Here is a 21017-nt window from a genome sequence, read left to right as displayed (position 1 = left end):
ATGATTTAAATAAGTTGTACATCTTTATCTGAATATCTATTTGTCTATATCTGAATATCTAATTGTCTATTGTCTTTATCTGAATATCTACTTACCTTTATCTGAATACCCATGTATCTATAATTGCGTACAAGTGACCTTTCTCCACAATCTTCCTCATATAAACAAATTTTCAACCATGAAAAACAAGAAAAAAACAAAAATCTATCTCTTTTTCCCACTCCCACTTACTCCCAGACCCTCTGTTTCATATGCGTTTCAGATCACCTATCGGTCCTGCACACCCCAGGCGCTATTTCCTATTCGGGTCCTCGGTTCTTCCCCAGATTCTACCAGACCCATAAAGCGTCGCTTTCCCCAACTCAACCCTATTTCTTTCTCCAAAATGGAAAACGTCGCCGGAAACATCGCCATCCGGCCCTCGTGGAATAACTTGGTCGACCTTCCTGCGTCCGTCGCCAGTCTCCTTTACAATGCCAATATTTCACCGCAAGAAGTGATAGTGGAATTGGTGCTGCAGACCCAGCAGAAAAGCTATGTGGGGTGGTCGGGGATGAACTCGGGCGGAGCGCGAAACGTAGGCATCGATCCGATTTTCGCGCAATCGCTTAGGCTTGCCGATAAACAGGCCGTGGTGGTGAATGTGAAGATCAGAAACCATAAGAGTAGCTCTGTATTTTTGGAGCCGGAACATCTGCTGGACTGGGAGCTTGTGGAGCTCCATGCGGCTTATATCGAGTCCAAATTGATCGAGCAGTCTCGTTGTGTGGCTGTTGGCCAGGTGTTGGTGGTATATCCTACGAAAACGTCGTCTGTGCGGTTACAGGTGACCGATATTGGCACCTCTGCCGTTAAATATGCGTTGATTGATCCTTTTGCTGAGATAAGTATTGCGCCCAAACTCAGACAACCGAAAAAACCGGCGCCTGCGTCTGAAAAATCTGCTAAATCCTCTAGATCTACCTCCGACGATACCGGACATGGACCCTCTGTTCTCAAAAGAGGCATTTCTCTTCCACATCCTTTGTTCGATGGCGGCGAACTGCGCGGAGAGATCACATATGAGCTATTCGTGAATAGAAGCGAGTTCATACATGTGTTTCTGCGCCATGACTATGTGTCGGTCTCAATAGTTCTCGGCCCGCTGAGCAAACAGAATCGGGCGCCAACTGACAGCTCCGAGTCGGCTGCCATCGATGGCGAGAAATCGAAAGACTCGCCCACCCCTCTTCTGGAATGTAAGCAGGTTGTGGCCAGGCTCCGAAACAGCCCCAACGTTCCAGACAACAACGTTGGTCTCAGTCTGGGACTTGCTATAGCACTCGGAGTTGAGAACAAAATCGGATACAAGGTTCTAGTTCGTCAAGCATCAAAACATCTGAGCAAGCGCCCTTCTACTTTCGTCGTACACCCATATGTCACTCAAACAAAGTCCTCCAAGCAGTTGAATCTCAATTCTGCCTCGTCAAAGGAGGAGAACGCCAACCTCTGTAGAAGACTCTCCGAGCAATTGTTTCGCGAGCGCCGCTTGTGCGATTCGCCTCTCACAAATTATCTCAAACTTCCAATAATCCCTGGATTACTTCCGCACGGAGGCCTCTTGGTGTTTAAGAGACGCACAGAAAAGCATGTCTGGATCAAACCATTTGAGGCTACTCCTAAAGCTTTGCCAAAAGTTGAGGTCGAGGCGGATTTGTTGCGTAGTGAATCTTTTGTGCAAGAGACCCAATCAAGTACGTCTTTAGATGCTGCATACGAAATGGAGAGCACTATTGACGATATTTTGGATCAAATCGCGATGTTCAAGAACTCCGGAGTGATGATTCACGGATCATCGGGCAGCGGAAAATCGCTTATTCTGAAATGGGCAGCTAGAAAATGTCATGATACATTTGGCTACCACATCAAACAGATTCAGTGCGAAAAGCTCATGAACGAAAGCCAGGAGCTGTTGATTTCCACATTGTCTAAAGCCTTCAACGAAGCAGTGTGGCACGAGCCTTCTTTAATCGTATTGGACAACCTAGACAAGATCCTTTCTGCTGAAACAGAAAATGGTGATTCCCGCATGTCCAATCAAATAACAGAACTATTCATTTCGCAGCAACGTAAAATTGCTGCTCAAGCAATTACGAAGGTCTCAATTCTTGTCACTGGTGCCTCGAAGGAATCCTTCAACAAGCAACTTCTACAATCACACCTTTTCGACTTGTATGTCCACTTACGTGCCCCAGACAAAAAAACAAGGGCAACAATCTTGGAAAAGTATACTGCTGAGCATTTGAATAGCACATTCGAGTTTGACGTCATGGATGTTGTTCAAGAAACAGAGGGTTATTTGCCTAATGACCTCAAAGTATTGAGTGAGCGGATGTACTTCCAAAGCCTACACAGCGCTCGGAACAAGAATAGCTCCGAGATGCTCATTTCCAAAACAGCATTCGAAAAGGCTCACGCAGGTTACACTCCCTCGAATCTCCGTGGTGTGAAGCTAGAAAAGTCAGGAACTAGCTGGCTGGATATCGGAGGACTCACAGATGCTAAGCGTGTTCTCTTGGAGACATTGGAATGGCCAACGAAGTATGCGCCAATCTTTGCTAGCTGTCCTCTCCGTCTTCGGTCTGGTATTCTTCTCTATGGATATCCTGGTTGCGGAAAGACTTTATTGGCCAGCGCTATTGCAGCTCAGTGTGGTCTCAACTTCATTTCAATTAAAGGTCCAGAAATTTTGAATAAGTACATAGGTGCCTCAGAACAATCTGTCCGAGACCTCTTTGACAGAGCACAGGCAGCCAAGCCATGCGTACTATTCTTTGACGAATTTGATTCAATTGCTCCAAAGAGAGGCCATGACTCTACTGGTGTCACAGATAGAGTGGTCAATCAAATGTTGACACAGATGGATGGAGCTGAGGGTTTGGACGGTGTGTACGTATTAGCTGCTACTAGTCGGCCCGATTTGATCGACTCTGCATTGCTTAGACCTGGACGTTTGGACAAGAGCATTATATGTGACATGCCCAACTTCGACGATCGTCTCCTGATTTTGAAGTGTATTTGTGAAAAGATGGACCTCGAGCCGAATGTCGACCTCGACAAGATTGCCACATTGACAGCCGGATTCAGTGGTGCCGACATGCAAGGAATTTGCTACAATGCCTATTTGAAGGCAGTGCATGATAAATTGAATTTGGAGGAACAGGAGTCCTCTGGAACCAACAAGGAGCAGGCGCCAACTCACGACTTCTTCCAAGTGAGCACCGAAAAACTTGCGAAGCTTCGGCCTATTGAACAGGCCGCCCTCCGGAAACAGATCGAAAAGATTTTTGATAATGATAGTGACAATTCCAAAAAGGATGAAGCTACACCTGCCAAATCGTCAGCGCCAACAGTTCCTATCAACCAGACACATTTTGAAATTAGTTTGAAGGAGACCAAGCCTTCGATTTCTGCATCTGAGAAACAAAAGCTCAATAGAATTTACTCTGAGTTCTTAACTGGCCGGGATGGGAATATGCCAGATGGAAGCGCCAGCAATGAAATAGGAGGTAGAACCACCCTCATGTGATGGAATTAAAATAGTGGCTTGAAGTATCAGGTCAGATATAGTAGTTGACTGGGACGAGATGGGTGTTGTTGTTTCGTTTTGTGTGAGAGTTGGATTCTGTTTAGAGTAATGTGAAGCAATTATGAATGTATTTGCTGGTCATTATTCCAGAAGTTCTGATAATTTAGGAACTGGTTTGGTAGTGCTACGCGAATGATACTTGAGAACCCCTTGGTTGGGGTTGGTTGAAGCTACAATGGAGAAGAAGAATGTGGAGATTGAACAAAGACGAGAAAACAAAGACCCAAAAAGGAAATTCCATAGTAACATAATGAACACGCACTGAGTCTATCTTGATAATAGGAAGGTATGGTACCGCTATAGATACTTTAAATTGGAGTGCAATGCGTTCTACTAAACTCTTAAAGTAGTGGAATATTAGAAAAGATGGAATTGAGAAATCGCTTAAATTCTTCCATCTATGTAGAAATACAGAATGAACTGTAAGAATAATACTAGACGAATACTACTACTTCTGAGCTATGAGTACCTAATGTATCCTACCACTATACGATGAATAACACAATCATGACGATACAATTGAAATCACACCATAATTTAGTGCGATCATATGTCTTAGTAATGCCAACACTAAACTCATATTATCTAGAGGTACTTGGTACTATTACTACGACTACACCATCCAATACCCACATCAATTGCACCATATCAGTCTAAACGAAGCCAAAAAGCCTCATCAATATAAACAGAAACAAAAACAACCCCAAAAAAATGAAATCAAAAACAAAAGATCCCCAGATTATCCCCAGATCACCTGTACTTCACTTCCACTATAAAAATGCACCTGCATATAGCTCGGCAAAAACAGTCACCATCGACTGCGTAGTCCCGAGCACGCTGCGGGCGTAAACGTCAGCACATCCACTCCCGTCACGTGACCAAGTCTCAACCTCTCTTCTTCAAAAATTTCTCACTCAATTTTTTTTCATTCCACCACACACACAAAATGGCTAGCAAAGAAGTTTTGGTTTTGAGAGGCACCCTTGAGGGCCACAACGGTTGGGTCACTTCCTTGGCCACCACCCAGTCCAAGCCAGACCTCCTTTTGTCCGGTTCCAGAGACAAGACCTTGATCGCCTGGAAATTGACTGGTGGTGAGAACAACCAATACGGTGTTCCAAAGAAGTCCTTCGTTGGCCACTCCCACATCGTCCAAGACGTCACCATCTCCGCCGACGGTGCTTACGCTTTGTCCGGTTCTTGGGACAAGACCTTGAGATTGTGGGACTTGGAGACCGGTGAGTCCACCATGAGATTCACTGGCCACACCGGTGACGTTTTGTCTGTGTCCATCTCCCAAAACTTGAGACAGATTGTTTCTGCTTCTCGTGACAAGACCGTCAAGGTCTGGAACTCCATTGGTCACTGTGTCAACACTTTGCCAGCCCACAAGGACTGGGTCTCTGCTGTTAGATTCTCTCCAGGTGCCAACTCTTCCACCGTTATCTCTGCTTCTTGGGATAAGACTGTTAAGGTATGTTTATTTTTAGCTCTTTGAGCTGGGAAGTTTTTTTTTTTTTGGCAGCTCTTCGAGCTGTACTCCCTTTCTTTTTCTTTTTTATTGGCAGCTCTGCGAGCTGTACTCCCTTCTTTTTCTTTTTTATCAGCTCCTCGAGCTGTGCATCCTTCACTTCTCCCTCTTCTTCTCTCCACCGTGCTAAATGATGCTACTTATATTTGCTACTTCAGACGTGGCCCGCCAGCTGCGAATGAGACATATTTTTATCACCAAGATCTCTGATATGCACACATCCTTCCCTCCCATCTCCTCTCCATATTCTCCGTACTAACATCAGTCTTGGGACTTGACCGACTACAAGCTTAACGCTGACTTCATCGGCCACACCGGTTACGTCTCCTGCATCGTCATCTCCCCAGATGGATCCTTGAACGCTTCCGCTGGTAAGGACGGTGTCATCATCTTGTGGGACTTGAACACCAACGAGACCTTGTACACCTTGAACGCCTCTTCTGAGGTCTACGCCTTGGCCTTCTCTCCATCCAGATACTGGTTGGCTGCTGCCACCGCTTCTGGTATCAAGATCTTCGACTTGCAAGAGAGAAAGTTGTTGGACGAGTTGAAGCCTGAGTTCACCGTCTCTGCTAAGGCTAAGGAGCCTGAGGCTATCTCTTTGACCTGGTCTGCTGACGGTCAAAACTTGTTTGCTGGTTACACTGACAACGTCATCAGAGTCTGGCAAGTCATGACCTCTATTGCTTAAGCGATGGGGTCCTCGTAATAAACAGTAATGATTTAATCATTGTAGGTCCGTTCTCGGACAAAAGTAGATGTAGCACTACTTGGTTTTTTGCTGGATGTTAGTTCTACAACATGGTCATTGTCCAGAAAACTATATTAATTCTATAAATGTGACTCGAGTTCTCTCCTAACCCGACTAAAAGTCAGGTAACCCTAATCTCTCTCAATCTACTCAAACAAGAACACTTTTCCGCTGGAAGAGCCTCCAACAATCCAATTCTCTGTAGGATGAAATGCAACAACCGCAGGTACGGCCGTCATGAGATCTGGATCAGATAAAGTCACGAGTCGGTCTCCATCCTCATTGAACAAATCAATACTCCGCTTCATGTTGGCAATGGCAAATTTCTGATAGCCGTCGGCGGGCCGCTTCTGCCACCTAGCCTTCAAGATCGAGACCCAGCGCCCCGTTTGACAGTTGTGGTTTATGCTTTTGAAGCTCTCAAGGTTCTCGGGAACAATACCGTCCGTTTTCGTCTTCTCATCAGGTTGATATGTATCACTCCAGCTGGTAATGACCTTCAATTTGTTGCTGGCACCACTGTAGTCGAAAATTTGGATTTTATCGTCGTAGCCGTTGCACACCAATCTGTTGCTTTGACTCCAATCAACAGTCGAGATGGAAAGTCGAGAGGGAAAGGATCCATACAAGTGCGGCGCTTTAAGGCCATCCTCCAACTCAGAGACTGTGTTTTTCTTTTTGATATTGCGCAAATCCCATATTCTCATTGAGCGGTCAAGACTGGCGGTGGCTATCTGATAATCTGCATTAGGGTTGACCGCAAACCCTCCGATTTTCTTGTCATGCAATCGAAGATATTCCGAGCCTTTGCGTTCACGAAGATCTCTCCGGAGGAATCGTCCGTCCAATGTGGTAGCGTAGATTTGGTTTTGGTCAATGACACTAATATCTGAGATTCCAGCCGGCTCCTCAGCGCTGCCGGTAACAAATTGCTCTGTCGATACGAACTTGGCAAGGTCGACCATTCTGCAAGAGCCGTCGTACGACGCAGTAACGAGTTTGTGAGCGTTCAGCGGCAACTCGGCGATACGACTGATTGTTCTACCATGTGGCTTGAACAAAGCCACCACTGGCTCCGAGTCATGCAGAGCATCTACGGCCCACAAGCCCAAGTTTCCGTTTGTATCGCCCGCAGCCACGAGACGATCGGAAGTGGCCAGATGGAGAAACATCGAGGTGATTCTGTTGTAGGTGAGTTTGAAGTCCCGAGGGTCGGCGTTCTTAGTGAGAGCCAACTTCAGCAATTTCAGACGCATATCTTTGAGCGATGCTGAACTGGATTCCACAGCTTCAGATGTGTTTTCCAACAGAGTGTATTTTGGACCAAGCTCTTTCAATGTCGTCAAGTATGGTACTTCGGCAGTCACTTCTTCCTCATTGTCCTCAGTGTCTTCAGCTTTGACGTTTGTCTTTACCGCATCGTCGTTCTCTTCCTTGACATTGCTCTGACTTGGCTTCTTTTTCTTTTCATCCTTCTGGCCCTCTTTGTCTTCTTCATCTTCGTCATCGTGCTCTTCCTTCTGAACGTCTTCACCCTGGTCACCCTCATCCTTGATACCCTGCTCCTTCTTCATTTTCTCCAACTCAGCGGCCAACTTCTTGCCCAAGATCTTGTCCTCGTCTATGAGGCTCCCCAGCCGTAGGTCTGCCACCAAGTCGTCCATCGCAAAATCTCCATCCAACCTCATCGACCGCATATCCTTGAGCCGCTGCTGCCGGAGACGCTCCATCTCTGCCCGCTGCTCCTCAATACGATCTTCCTCCTGACTTTCCGGCGAATTGGCCAAACGACGAGACCGACGCGTGGGCATGACGCGTTGCGGCTCTTTCTTTGGAGCACGCTTCGCACGTTTGGGTTTAGGCTCGGGACGCGCCTCGCGGCCGATGTTCTTGTGGAGCGAGTCCAAGTTCAATTGCCGAAGCAAGTCTTGGTTCCGCTGGATATTTTTCAGTCTAAGCTCTTCGATATCCATTTTGAAAGAGGCCCGGATCTGGATTCAGTGATTGTTAATGTCGACCAAGTATCAAACAAAACAAGGATTTGCAAGTTAAAGAAAAAAAAAGTGTGTGGTCGCAACTTTGCGGTTGCTGTAGCCTTAGTGACCAGTAGTAGTACTACCCATAGAGGAATGGGTTGCGGCATCACCCAAGGTGCGAAGAATATCGGAACACAAATAAAGACTGCCGCAAATGACAATGGAACGGTGGTCGCCAGCAAGTCGATTTGCCTGTAGCTGCGTAAAAATTTCTCGGACGGTGGTCGGCGCGATCCGGACATCGGTAACGTAGTTTTGGGCGATGGAAGCAAGCTTCTCCGCCGTGTAGCATTTGACAGTAGGCATGTTCAGCGGCGGCGTGAACGTGGCCGCGTAGACGGTGTCGGTGTTTCGCTGGGTGACGTGCAGAAAGATTTTGTCTGCGGCCTTTCCGTTGGTCATGGCCACAACGAAGATGAGGCCATTGGTGTTGGACGTGGAATCCACAGAAGATGAGTCTTTTGGCACGCTTGCATGGCTGCCGTTTTTGTTTTCTGCCCGTATTTGTGTCAAATATTGGCCGAGCTCAATGGCTGCGCTTTCGTTGTGGGCTCCATCCAAGAGCACCGATAAGCCAGTCTCGGGATCTACAAGCGTCTGAAGACGACCCGGCCACTTCGTGGCACCAACGCCCTCGGAAACAGCGCCGTCGGGAATCGCAAACGAATGCTTTCGCAAGATCTGCACGAGATTGAGCGCAACAGAGAGGTTCTGCGCCTGGTAGCTACCCACAAGCTTCGAAAGCGAAAGGTATTCAAAGAGCCCTGGCGTTTTGGCCGCCTCGGCCTCCACCAACAGACACTTCTCCCGGAGCGCCTTCTCTCGCACCACCGCCAACACTTCCGGAGCGTTTGTTCCATCGACCACTACGGGTACACCTGGCTTGATGATGCCCGCCTTCTTCAGCGCTATTTCCAGCAACGTCGAGCCCAAAAAGCTCTCGTGATCAATGCCGATCTTGGTGATGCCGCAGGCAACCACGCCGCCCGGAAACTCGTCTGTGGCCGGCTCAAGCACGTTGGTAGCGTCCAAGGTGCCGCCGAGGCCCACCTCCACCAATGCCAACTGGACGTTCTCCAACTCGAAGATCTTGTATGCGGTGGCCGTCAACAACTCGAATTCCGTGCATCCCAACGCCCATTTCGTGTTTTCCCGCTCCACCATCTGATGCACCTGCTCAAACTGTTGCATTGGATAGGTCTCGTTATTGATGGCCACACAGTCATTGTACGCAATGAGATGTGGTGAAGTGAACTTTCCCGTTCGGATACGGGCTGCGGTCAAGATCGCAGAAAGATAGGCGAGCGTTGAACCCTTTCCGTTGGTTCCGGCTACATGGACCGAATGATACTTTGTCCGATGCGGGTTTCCTAATTTGGCAAGAAGGCGCGCGATGCGGCCGAGCGAGAGATCGATGGCCATTGTACAGGGATATTTGCGAGCTGTTTTCCGTGCTGCGCTTCGGTTTGTGTTTCTCCCGTCTGAGATGAGTACCCCGGATTTTCTTCAGATACACCTTTTGTTTCTGGAAGCAAGAGGAATTAGGCAGTCCGGACGCGATTGAAAAGATTATTTCGAGGATTTGCGAAGAAGCGCAACTGCAGGTAATTTGAAAATAGCGGCTGCCTGGATTTTGACGCTATATTTGCTCTGGTCGTTTTCTAAACTTGGTTTCTGATAAACGACAGAAAAAAGGGACCCGAAATTCAATTTGACCTGTACACCATGCCTGACTTCATCCAGACCCGGCTCGAGGCTCTTGGCCTGATCGACGACGATATCGTCAGCCTTCTTGAGAACATCGGCACAGTTTTCGAGACATACTCGGAACCCAGCCGCCGCGAAAATGCAGAAATCAAAGAGAAGTTTGAAAATGGGGTCAAGGACGTCTATTCGTCGCTCAGCTCGATTGCCATTGGCTTGCGTAACGAGATCAAGATCATGGATGAGAACATAGGCGTGTTCGATAAGAATGAGGACCTGGTGATGATTCTTCCCATCAGTGTTGAGCAGAAGAATACCACGCTTGGCGTCCAGAAACAGAAGCTGGAGCTCCTGAAGTTGAAGGATGCCTGAGTGGCTGCTCATTTGCTTGTGTGCTGGGTTTACATGGATTCCGTCAGGATACGGGTCTATGGAGCTGAGAGTAAGTCAGAACAGTGCGCTTATTACGAGCATGAGCTCGAACTAGCAGAGACGGTGTGTTGTTATTGTAAGTTCAGGCGACAGATGAACTTGCCTGGACCACCTTCAATCAAGCCAACGGTGGTACTTTACCTCGCTGAAGTCGGTCTGTGATCGTTTTCTACTATCTTGAGTCAATTCTGTGTTTGTGAGTTGTGACAGTGAGTCAAGTTTGGGAAAGCGGTTTGTGTTTTTGGGTTAATTCCGTGGTATTGATCTGCGTCATTGCACTCACAATGCTGTTGCGCTCAAGTTGTAGAAATTACCCATCACAACAGAAGATTCATGCTGCATTTATTCTATGGCGTTTTGAAATGAAACACACTAAAGCTTTCAATTTGAGCGAGTTACTTCTTGCCATACATAGGCATCCCTACTTAATATACAACTCTATTCTAAGTCATTTCCATTCTCTGCAACTTATTTTTTCTATGCACTGAATGCCTTGATCTTCTTCTTCAAAAGCTTCTGCGGGCTCAATATGAAAAAGCACCGCTCGTCGATCTTGGCGCTTTCCTCTCTTGATGTCGGCAATTCTTGTTTAGCCACAACAATGCACCTTTTTAGTGTCTTCACAAGAATATCATACTGCTCTTTTTGCGTCTGTTTGTGCTTGGATACAGCAGGATCCTCCTCTTCTTCTGCAATCGTTTCCATCGAGTCTGGCCCCTCCGAAAGGTACTTCAGACGTAAATACCGATCAGTGATACGTTTGTCGCAATCATAGAATGCCGCCAAGGCAATTTGAGGAGGCGTGAACATGAACGGAGCGTCTGAGAGCAACGCATACTCGTTTAGCCACGTTTTCGCTTGGTCGTAGAGCTTGCCGATCGTATCTACCGAAACATCATACATAACTGGCGATGGATGGAGAAGCGCCAGCTGGAAGTCCAAGAAAAAGCCCCATAATGGCCGGAATGGATGATGCACTAGGAGGGTGAATTGAAGTGTCTGCAATACTTCAAACTCTAGACCCAAGATATCGGCAGCCTTTGTTTTCGGGATCCGTGTGCAGAAAGACTCAATCAGGATGAAGTAATTCTCCAGCTTGGCCGCTAGAAAGACAATCGTGTAGGCTACATTCTTGGGTCTATACTCCATCACAGAATGGACTAGGTAAAACTTGCGGAAGAACGACATTGCTGTGGCACGCACTTGTGTAGGCATATTGAAATGTGCACAAATCTGAATGATTTGCAGACATATGAATCGGAGGAAAACCTGTTCTTCTTCGTACGTTATAAGTTCTAACATGTTGGAGGTCAATTCTTCGCCATGAGCCGCAAAAACAGCGGGATTTTCAGCTTCTGCGGAGCTCCGGGCTGCTTCAAAGCGTTGCAATGCAGCTTTTCGTCCTTTTTCGTTGGCAGCACGGCGCATTTCGTCCAACTGTGCTTGAGTAAAGGACCAGAGATTATACTGAGATGAGTGCCGGTACAAGTCATCTGACGAGACATATTTCTTCTCTGACGGCGTGAGCGAGCCATCTTTAGAGGATTTGCCGGATTCTGAGGCCTTGGGCCGAGTTGTAGCTGGAATTGTCATACCTAATCGGTTCAGATGGCAGATTGATGGATGAGATGAAACTTTGCCTCAGAAAAGGTCAAAAAGTTGTAGAACCAATCAACACAATTATGTTATGATGCTTTTATTGGCGCAAATAACCGCTGGTTTGTGAAAAATCGGCTAGGCCTTTGAGAGCAGTTCGTAGTCAGTTTTTGGGCTCAAAACCGGTGGCGAAAGTGTTCCTGAAAGTGCTGCGCGATGATTAAGATCCAAATTTGTCAAAATCTTGTCTTTTGAAGTGCAACTGCCCGCTGTTCGCCCTCTTTAGTGTCTAAAAGCAAGTACGTAGATGTGAAATGTGGAGAAGATGGAAACCTCTAAATTTAAAAAGAAGTTAGGATTCTCAATTAAGAAAAGAGAATTAAAAACAAAATACAATTGCTTTTTCAATTTGTCTACTCAATGTAAGGAGCTTCCTTCAAGATTCTCATAGTTGGTCAAATCAATTGGTATTAGGTAGAAGCTACGAAAAGAAACCAAAGGCCCTCAAAAAATTCCGCTCTTTTCTCGTATCGTCCATTAAACTATCTATCTTACATAATTCCCCATACGTCTTCACAGCCATGGCAGAATTTACTACAGGCCACAGATGCAGACAATGGGTAGTTTGAAAGACCAATTTTCTCGTCCACAAACTCATCGGCAAATGTATCCTGACCACGAGCCATGGCACCCACGAAAACACAGATGCTCTCGTCGTCATCCAAGGTCGAGACGTAGTCCTGGACCCGGCGGATCTCGGCGTCAAACGACAACGTCACCTTGCGACATTTCGTGGGTAGATGGTCCGAGATAGGGTTCTTGATCACCTTCAAAAGCTTCTCCTCGGAATTGACCGACCGGATACTGAGACGGTGCAACAATTGAACCATCAACCCCGAAAATCTCTTGAATGTACGAGGAATACGCACACTAGGATTGACCTCAATGAGCACACCACGAGCAGTATGGATGAAAACCTGCAACTTGCCCTCCTTATTAATTGGCAGGTCCAAGAGTGTGAGAAGACACTGATGGGTGATGTCTGGACGAGCCTCAGCAATGTCACGACCCATCTTCCTCAACAAACCCTGATGGTCGTCACAGTTCAAAAGTGCATACTTGTCGCCGCCGGGCCCGCCAGTTCCGATCTTGTGTGTCTCCAAGCAGGCTTGTGAGAGAACCACCACAAGTCTACGAGTGTCCTTGTCTTTCGAGCTGAGCACGGAGGGACGTGCAGGAACAAACGATGCTGGTGCCGGAGAAGCATCGTTTGCGGTGTCTTTTTGGGTGGAATCCAGCGATTCTTGTGTTTCTTGTTTGACAGATGCCGACGATGAGCCCAGCTCGGCGCTTTTGGCAGCGCTGCTGCTTGTGCTGCTAGAATAGTCCTTGGAGCTGCTTCTTGCCTTGGAACCGGCCATTTTAGTCGTTGTGCGAGAAGATCCGATGAGAGATGAGGGATGGAGGTCTGAAATTTTGAATTTTCTAATCGCAGTTTTCCACCCTCGGAACTGCCTGCGCGATGTGGTCAATGTGTAGGTCAACATGTATGGCGTTTAAATTCCAGTCCCCATCATTTGGCCGGTACCGGGGAGACCTAACATATTCAGAGGACATATCCTGCAGAGATTAGAATGACATATACAGGACTCTCGAGGGTAAACCTATTTACACTTAATCAACCGTTTAACAGCGCTGATTTAAAGGACATAGAGATGTCCGACTCTGATTTTGACGACGATGACGATGAGGCCGTTCTTCAGCTCATGCGGGCAACACAATCAGCCCCAAAAGCGGCTTCAAACGGCGCAATTCCCGTCGTGAACGGAGCACTACTGCAAGACTTGTTCAGAGCACAAGGTGAAATTGCAATTTTACGCGCACAGCTCGAATCGATGCAACGACTGAAGGCGGAGGAAGCTGCACGACTCAATGCGCAGCTTGACGGCTCGAGGGACTCGGCGAAAGACCAGATCGATGCACTTAAACTGTCTGTAGATAAGCTAGAAGACGAGAAGCGATTTTTGAGAAATGAAGTGATGTCACTTTCAGCAACAAAGCGGCGGAAGGTATCTGGCGCGGAGGTTTCTGCGGTTAAAAGGTCTGTAGTCAGTGAACCTATTCCTACTGAAGCACCTATTCAGATTAAGGACGACTGGCTGCAACTTTGTCATCATTTGTGGCATTATACAATCAATGGAAGTGACCGCACGTCGATGGAGCTCCTTTCGCGGGTCTGCTTGCGAACAGGGTTAGAAGTTGGGCCTAATTTCAGAATCGAGGCGGAATCGCTGCTTCTGGACCAGATCTGGGCCTACTTCATGACCCTTAACCATTTGCGCCTTGATGGCGTCGTTTCTGCATTTTGCGAGCTGGTTCTCGCTCTCGTCTGCAAATTACTTGAGGGTTTTCACGGCAGCAGACTGGATCTGCTATTAGGTGTACCCTTTCTCTTATCTCTCGTTTATGCTGCGCTAAGTTTCAAACCTCTGGCAGTATCGGAAACTTTGGCGTCGCACATACTCGTTGAAATGGGTCAAATCACCCAGCGATTTGTGTTCGTACTCCAGCTCAATGACGAGGAGGAAGAAACCCTTATGGGTCACGAGAATGTCACTTATCAGCAACGACTACTTGAGAATTTTACACTCGTGGTATGTCTTGATGTCATAGAATATACCATGGTTTTATCCACGCAATTTGGAATGGGGTCGGTTAGGGGTGTTTGGCAAAAGCGAGTATTTGACCCAGACCTTCTTCAGAAAGTTCTTCCTGACAATACCGAACGGTTCGTGAACACATTTCAAATAAACGCCGTCTTCAATGTTGTGGAGATTATATTTCTGTCACTAAGTGAAGATGGCTTTGCTACTGGTGATGAAGATGCGAACAGGGGTTTGGTGAAGTCGCTTATCAAAGCCTTCCTAATAGACATAGACATAAAAGAGGACTTTCTTTTCTATGGCCTCAACCGAATGGTTGGAAACAACACTAACTTTGAGTCTTTCGTCGACATTATCCCGCACCGACTTCCAGCGTTCTTAAACAGTTCCTTCACCTCTATTCCTTGTCCTGCAAAACCTAAACCGCGGTCGGAAAAAGAGGCGTTTGACATTCTCTTGAAACATGACCATCATTTGCTCAGCTTGAAAATACGCATAGCCACATTGTTGGAGTCTGTGATTGTTTCTGGAATGAGCGGTATAATCAATCTGCGTGAGAACATCAAGCTGATTGTGCGGGTGATGGGATTTGAACAGAATCTTATTATGCAACAGCCTAGATATCAATATGTGTACATGAGGATACAAATCATAGCTATCTTGGTGCGTATGCTATACTACATTATAGACGAGAACAAGAACATCAATACGCTAATTTACCCCGAAACACTCTACGAGATCTTGGTGGTATTGATGAGAATTGCTTTCGGATCGGATTCGCTCTCTTTGGAGGCACACAAACTCTTAGCGGCGGTGAGGGCTCGAGGCGCACTCAACATTGAAGTGTTCAATCGACACTGCGAGCTCCGTAGCCGTGAAATTGCCCATTTAAATATTTACAATCCACAGACATCCAGTTCGGGTGAATTGGCTGACGTCGAAGGAGATTTCGCGAACGGACTCGAGTTTCCTTATGATTCAGAGACAATCGAAATTGCACGAGAAATCTTGGGTGTTTGTCTCAATCACGACGAGGCAGACAACTTGTATTTCAACATGACGAGCCAGATGCCATAACATGGCTGCAAAGGTACGAACTGGCTGTGTTTGCAATGGGTTTGAGAGCCAATACATAGTAAAAGAACCACAAAATGTAAATGCTACAACAATAAGTGACAAAAGATTCTAAGATTCGCCTAGCGCAGAATACAAAGCCTTAGTTAGAGGAGAGCAGCTTCACCAACAAACATATTCAAACTCTTCAATCACTTCAATACACATTCTACAGTCAGTTACATTCAAATTGTATTAGTACAGATAGACCTAAGCGGAAGCCTCAATGCTGGTTTGGAAACCGTTTTGGAATCTTCTGGAGACGTGCTTCAAGTAAGCCATTCTACCGGTACCGGTAGTTCTTCTTCTCTTAGCCTTCAAAGCCCAGTTGTGAGATCTCATCTTAGCAGCTGGGTAGCCACAAGAAGAACAGGTCTTCTTTTGGGCGTGGAAGGAACGACGGCCACATCTCTTACACAAAACGTGAGACTTGTTGTGTCTCTTACCCATAGATGGAGTACCCTCTGTTTGTTAGTAAATGAAGAGTTAAGGAGAGGAACGAGAAAAATGAACGAAGGAAGAACCCTGGACGAAGAATTCAAATATGTCGAGAAAGATTTGAATAAGTTTTGGGAAGCACAAACGGCAAAAGAAATGATACCAGATGAGATGAGGAGTCGAGTGAAAAATTACTCGGGTCAATGTCATCTCGAAATGTGACAGGACAGAAGACGACAAAAACCCACAATAGATGCAACAACCTTGGAGTTGTCAATAATAGATACAGCTCGCCCACATTCGCTTGCTCTTTGTTGCACCACTTGATTTATACCCACTCATGACTTTTCTATATCTGGATGGATGATCTCTAACTTGACCAGTATTCAAACGGAATTCACATTGATTCATCCAATCATCTCTTTCTGTGTTATGAGCAGTGACAATTTCTTCTTTTTCCCTCGCATCGTAGCTCAAAAGTCACAACTTCGAATCTGAAGTTTCTGAAAAATATCTGAATCTGGACCGGACGTGGTCGTTTCGACGGGATCTTCTCTTGTTCATCTCGTTATATGACAGCAATCGTGCTGTTTCTAGTGGCCTTACATACTACCCATGTTGACTGATGATTATTGTAGAAGTTGAAAAGAAGTTTGGAGAAGTGGTGGGAAAAATTTGAGGGCCTGCAGTGGGAGGGCCGCAGGCGGGATGCGCATCACGTGGGGCGTAGGGCTTGTGCCCTGGATACAGGTAGGGGTCGCAAAAAATATAGAAGGACAATGAGAAAGTGAGAAACACAAAAAGTAATGCGCAAGCCCGGAATCGAACCGGGGGCCCAACGATGGCAACGTTGGATTTTACCACTAAACCACTTGCGCTTCTTGTGTTTTGTTGTGCTTGGATGAAAACAACAATCAACTTTGAAAAGGAGGTAGTTTTTGAGGTTGTCTGGCCGAGAAATGTATTTTGAAACATATTGTCTGAATATTTTCGTGATTCAAGTGGTTTCAGCACTGTTGCACCGATGTGTAGTAGATAGTATTGTAGTAGATAGTATTGGACGTGAGTATAGATCTACAGTGTTTGGTGCTATTAAGAGATTTAGAAAATATTTTAAGAGTTAGATTGCGTATGAATTGCGTCAAAATTGGGATCGTCCTTGAAACATGGTGAAACTACTTAGGTTTGTCAGATCCGAGAGAAATCGATACGTTCCTATAGAATCAGCCGGCACAACATATCCTGATAATTTAACACCAGTTTTAACATGTAAGCTTGGCCAAATCTTCAAATGTCAATAGTTATCATTTGGTCAACTAGAAAATCATGGCCCTTAGCTCATTAGATTACACATTCGGAAAGACATAGATATAGCCGAGCAAATCCATACGATGTTACTTTTCCCGCTTTCTGAATTCGAACAAATTGAAAAGGCATTCAGGAGCTAGTACTCACTTATTGTTTCCGAGAGTAAAACCTCGTGTTCGTCTCTTTGGTCAAGTTCTGTACAAATCTCTACAGTGACCACAGCCAATAATAATATTAATAAATCCACCGGAACTAAACAAACACCACCAATTCTCTCTAGAACGCCTGCAAATGCTAGAATGCCTGCAAATGCTAGAATGCCTGCAAATGCTAGAATGCCTGCAAATGCTAGAATGCCTGCAAATGCTCAATATTTCGTAATTGAGCTAATTGTCCAATCTCAAGAGCTTCTATCACGAAAACCCACCGAAATTTCACACTCGAGCAAAAACTTGAATCAAACAAACCCCCGAAGACGACGAGCCAACTGCATATCCCTTGGCATTATCGTCACACGTCCACAATGAAGCGCACAGAGGTTTGTGTGCTCAAAGAGTCCCACAAGAAACGCCTCGGCAGCCTCTTGCAAACACAAAAGGGCTTGCGACTGCCAACGGACTACGTAATGCTGTCCTAGCATTGAAATAGCGATTTCTCGAATGAGCCGTGCGAATGGAAGCCTTCGAAGAAGAAGATCGGTACTCTTTTGATACTGGCGGATTTCTTTGAGTGCCTTCGTTCCTGGACGGTAACGCCTTCTTTTGGGGGCCGTTTCCGTTATTCCAATTAGCCTTTTTCCGGCGCTCAATGGCCGGGCACTTTGTTTGTTTCTCACCATACCGAGAATAGAGGCTAGAGTGGTGAAATTTGAGTTGTTGAATTGAGAATTCAAGGATCTTGTTGTCCAGAGAATATAAATACACTAACAGAGATTGTGTGTCTGCGTTAAGTGGGATAGCTTGAAGAAGTAAAGGTGTTGGAACCAATGTAATTACATTTCCTAATCGGGAGGAGATCAATAGACAAGCCTACTGTTTATGTGCCATGTACAGGAACCAAACATTAAGATGAAAAAACACGAAATGTCAAGAGCTAAATGAAAATTTGTGAAATATTTATTCAAAATTTGCAAAATTTCGAGCGTGATATTCGAGTTTCAGTGTGGAGCCAATGAAATTGTTGATTTTCTAAGGATTGTACTTTAATACCCAACCTCTACTCTGAGTACTTTGTAATCTCGGAGAAATATATTATTGCATGGAAAAATAAAAAAGTTCACTAAGTTCGACTTTTTTCGGAAATTGCAAAAATCCCCAGTGTCGTCGGACAAAATGCAATTGATTGTCCTCGAACAATCTGGGAGGAATTAAACCAGGGTTCTGCCAAACAGGACTTTTCTAATCAGCAAGCCCTTGTGAATATTTATCCATCTCAGTTCCATCGAAATACTCAGGCTGTGCGTCTTTACTGAGATTTTCGTCGTAGCTGGAAAGTCCTTCGGCTCTATCATCAGAAGAGAGATAATCGCTCGCGCGAAACTTTCTCTTTTTGTGTCTCCTTCGAAAGTTTGCCATCTGATCCATGATTTGACTCTTCCGTAGAGCTTTAAACGATTTGTATTCTTGTTCTTCTTTTTCCGCTGCCTCATACTCACTCTTATCGACATTGTCATCCACATTTAGGCCCAAATGGGTCTCTTCTACTAGATGGAGATCTTTGACCTCAGGCGGAAGAAAGTTTTGTTTTGCCAATCCATGTTGAAAGTTCGGATTGTACTTGTACAGCTCACCATAGCCTAACTCTTTCATAAGGGCAGTTGGAGCGTTGCGAAGGTGGATTGGAACTGGCAATTGAGCTATTTGAGGATTTTCTTTGAGTAGCGCCTGCGCATTTCGAAGTGCTCGGTACAGTTTCGTTGATTTGGGGGCTCGAGCTAGCTTTACCGCACAATGCGCCAAGATGATTTCTCCCTCTGGCATTCCCACAAATTGAAGGGCCTCAAGTGCTGCAATGGCAAAAGGGAGACATGTCAGGTCGCGAAGTCCGATATCTTCGCTTGCAATGACTATCATTCGGCGTATGATGAAAAGGGGATCCTCACCGCCGTGTAACATTTTAACAAGATAAAACAATGCAGCGTCTGCATCAGAGCCGCGAACAGATTTGTGAAAGGCACTTATTGTATCGTAGTGATTGTCGCCTTTACGATCGTAGGATTGTTGGAAGTTTCTAGTCTTGAGTAATGGTTTAAGCTTATCTAATGAGACCTTGATGATTCCAGTTTTGGGTGGGATTTCAAAAGTTTCATTGCTTTCATCCTGAATATCAATGGACTTGAACTGAAGCCCCGAGAGATACGCATTTACAGATTCCAATAAATTAAGGGCTACCCGTGAATCACCTGTGCTCAACTGGGCTATGTAGTCAAGCGATTCTTTGCTGAAAGCCATAAGGTGGAGCTTGTAAACGATTTTTCGGGATTTGTTGAGAAGAAGAAGTCCCTTACTCAATATTCGGACTAAAGCCTCATGAGAGAGAGGCTCCATAACAAACGTATGCATTCTGGACAAGAGGGCATTGTTCAACGAAAACGAGGGATTTTCAGTAGTGGCTCCAATCACAGTCACGACTCCCTTCTCAATTGCAGGGAGAAGAAGGTCTTGGACAGCTCTGTTGAATCTATGGATCTCATCAAGAAATAGAATCGTCTTCGTCCCCGACCGCAGCTTTTCATTCTGAGCCGTTTCAAAAGTCTCACGAAGTTTCTTAGCATTGCTGTCGGTACCAGAGAGCTCCACAAAACGATGTTTGGATGAAGAGGCTACAATTCGTGCCAATGAAGTCTTCCCAACTCCTGGAACACCCCATAATATAAATGAGGGAATATTCTGCGCGGCAATGAAGTTGCGCAAAATGCCATTCTCGCCCGCGAGCTTTTCCTGACCGAAGAAGTCATCGAGAGACGTGGGCCTGAGTCTATGGGCCAATGGATACTCTGACTCTCGTTTTAGCTTGCTATACTCTTCGTGAGGCAGCAAAACTTTCTGAGGTAAAAGTGCTGATGCAGATGCAAGCAGTGCCGATTGATCTTCTTCGTCTTCCTGATCTAAGTCCATCGATTCTTGTGTTTGAGTCTTGTGCTGAGAACTGACAGGTGTTATCTCGGCTGCAGCAATATTTGTAGGCACAGAACTCAGCAATTGATCATTTTCAGACTTTGGCTCCACATCAATGCTATCAACAAGATCAATCACATGTCTCTCCGGCAACTTTTCAGCATTCAGTTCAGAACTGATGCGCCGTTCGAGGTCTTCCTGCTTCTTTTTCAATCGCTTTTCGGCCAACAAGATACTGGTCAATGTTGCACCTCCTTTCTTATTCTTATCGGCGGCTTTTTTCGAATCTGAACGGAGTCCAAGTGCTGTGAATGCGTTTTGTCTCTCTTTCTCCGCCTCAGGGCTCTTCCGCGTCTCTTCTTTTTCGGTGCCGACCGTATCTAGACAGGAATTGACATGCCGCTCAAGAAATTTGAGCGGAAAGCTTTTAAAACAGAGCGGGCACGCCTCTTCCATTCGACAATTGGTCCACTTCAGTAGTGGAAATTTGGTCTGGTTAGTCTGCAGGTATTGATACCTGATATAGAAAGACAATCGAGATTTTTTTAGCGAAAAAAGAAGGTTTTTACGAGCTTTAACAAACAAATCGTTTCTCTTCATTTAAAATCTAGATTCATATTGAGATCTGTTTATCGGAGGTGCTGATTTGGGGAAGAGGTCCTGCATCTTCATTGGTGATGGGATCAATTACTATTCCTAAT

At 45.7% G+C, this 21017-nt stretch overlaps 11 protein-coding genes and 1 non-coding gene across 12 annotated transcripts; 4 read left to right on the top strand and 8 right to left on the bottom strand.

Moving 5' to 3' along the window:
• Positions 1 to 178: 178 nt before the first annotated feature.
• On the top strand, positions 179 to 3568 carry PUMCH_001487 (uncharacterized protein; the record flags this gene model as incomplete). The annotated part of the gene is made up of 1 exon (XM_063020534.1): positions 179 to 3568. One exon carries the CDS (start codon positions 179 to 181, stop codon positions 3566 to 3568), a length of 3390 nt encoding a protein of 1129 aa, XP_062876604.1.
• Positions 3569 to 4574: 1006 nt separating this feature from the next.
• On the top strand, positions 4575 to 5126 carry PUMCH_001486 (uncharacterized protein; the record flags this gene model as incomplete). Its single annotated transcript, XM_063020533.1, has 1 exon — positions 4575 to 5126. The coding sequence occupies one exon, from the start codon at positions 4575 to 4577 to the stop codon at positions 5124 to 5126; it is 552 nt and encodes a 183-aa protein (XP_062876603.1).
• A 930-nt stretch (positions 5127 to 6056) lies between these two features.
• Positions 6057 to 7883, bottom strand: PUMCH_001485 (uncharacterized protein; the record flags this gene model as incomplete). The annotated part of the gene is made up of 1 exon (XM_063020532.1): positions 6057 to 7883. The coding sequence occupies one exon, from the start codon at positions 7881 to 7883 to the stop codon at positions 6057 to 6059; it is 1827 nt and encodes a 608-aa protein (XP_062876602.1).
• A 123-nt stretch (positions 7884 to 8006) lies between these two features.
• On the bottom strand, positions 8007 to 9368 carry PUMCH_001484 (uncharacterized protein; the record flags this gene model as incomplete). The annotated part of the gene is made up of 1 exon (XM_063020531.1): positions 8007 to 9368. The coding sequence occupies one exon, from the start codon at positions 9366 to 9368 to the stop codon at positions 8007 to 8009; it is 1362 nt and encodes a 453-aa protein (XP_062876601.1).
• Positions 9369 to 9671: 303 nt separating this feature from the next.
• On the top strand, positions 9672 to 10022 carry PUMCH_001483 (uncharacterized protein; the record flags this gene model as incomplete). Its single annotated transcript, XM_063020530.1, has 1 exon — positions 9672 to 10022. One exon carries the CDS (start codon positions 9672 to 9674, stop codon positions 10020 to 10022), a length of 351 nt encoding a protein of 116 aa, XP_062876600.1.
• Positions 10023 to 10559: 537 nt separating this feature from the next.
• PUMCH_001482 (uncharacterized protein) lies at positions 10560 to 11675 on the bottom strand (the record flags this gene model as incomplete). The annotated part of the gene is made up of 1 exon (XM_063020529.1): positions 10560 to 11675. One exon carries the CDS (start codon positions 11673 to 11675, stop codon positions 10560 to 10562), a length of 1116 nt encoding a protein of 371 aa, XP_062876599.1.
• A 554-nt stretch (positions 11676 to 12229) lies between these two features.
• Positions 12230 to 13225, bottom strand: PUMCH_001481 (uncharacterized protein; the record flags this gene model as incomplete). The annotated part of the gene is made up of 1 exon (XM_063020528.1): positions 12230 to 13225. One exon carries the CDS (start codon positions 13223 to 13225, stop codon positions 12230 to 12232), a length of 996 nt encoding a protein of 331 aa, XP_062876598.1.
• Positions 13226 to 13312: 87 nt separating this feature from the next.
• Positions 13313 to 15418, top strand: PUMCH_001480 (uncharacterized protein; the record flags this gene model as incomplete). The annotated part of the gene is made up of 1 exon (XM_063020527.1): positions 13313 to 15418. One exon carries the CDS (start codon positions 13313 to 13315, stop codon positions 15416 to 15418), a length of 2106 nt encoding a protein of 701 aa, XP_062876597.1.
• Positions 15419 to 15664: 246 nt separating this feature from the next.
• On the bottom strand, positions 15665 to 16509 carry PUMCH_001479 (uncharacterized protein; the record flags this gene model as incomplete). The annotated part of the gene is made up of 2 exons (XM_063020526.1): positions 15665 to 15918; positions 16503 to 16509. The coding sequence occupies 2 exons, from the start codon at positions 16507 to 16509 to the stop codon at positions 15665 to 15667; spliced, it is 261 nt and encodes an 86-aa protein (XP_062876596.1).
• Positions 16510 to 16699: 190 nt separating this feature from the next.
• Positions 16700 to 16770, bottom strand: PUMCH_001478. The gene has a single exon. It is a non-coding gene; the product is annotated as a tRNA-Gly (tRNA).
• An 887-nt stretch (positions 16771 to 17657) lies between these two features.
• PUMCH_001477 (uncharacterized protein) lies at positions 17658 to 18038 on the bottom strand (the record flags this gene model as incomplete). Its single annotated transcript, XM_063020525.1, has 1 exon — positions 17658 to 18038. The coding sequence occupies one exon, from the start codon at positions 18036 to 18038 to the stop codon at positions 17658 to 17660; it is 381 nt and encodes a 126-aa protein (XP_062876595.1).
• Positions 18039 to 18597: 559 nt separating this feature from the next.
• Positions 18598 to 20916, bottom strand: PUMCH_001476 (uncharacterized protein; the record flags this gene model as incomplete). The annotated part of the gene is made up of 1 exon (XM_063020524.1): positions 18598 to 20916. One exon carries the CDS (start codon positions 20914 to 20916, stop codon positions 18598 to 18600), a length of 2319 nt encoding a protein of 772 aa, XP_062876594.1.
• Between the last annotated feature and the right edge of the window lie 101 nt (positions 20917 to 21017).

The sequence above is a fragment of the Australozyma saopauloensis genome, chromosome 2 (assembly GCF_035610405.1).
Source record: "Australozyma saopauloensis chromosome 2, complete sequence".
Taxonomy (NCBI): domain Eukaryota; kingdom Fungi; phylum Ascomycota; class Pichiomycetes; order Serinales; family Metschnikowiaceae; genus Australozyma; species Australozyma saopauloensis.
The sequence above is the reverse complement of the archived record's forward strand: the minus strand, read 5'-3'. Positions and strand labels throughout refer to the sequence as shown.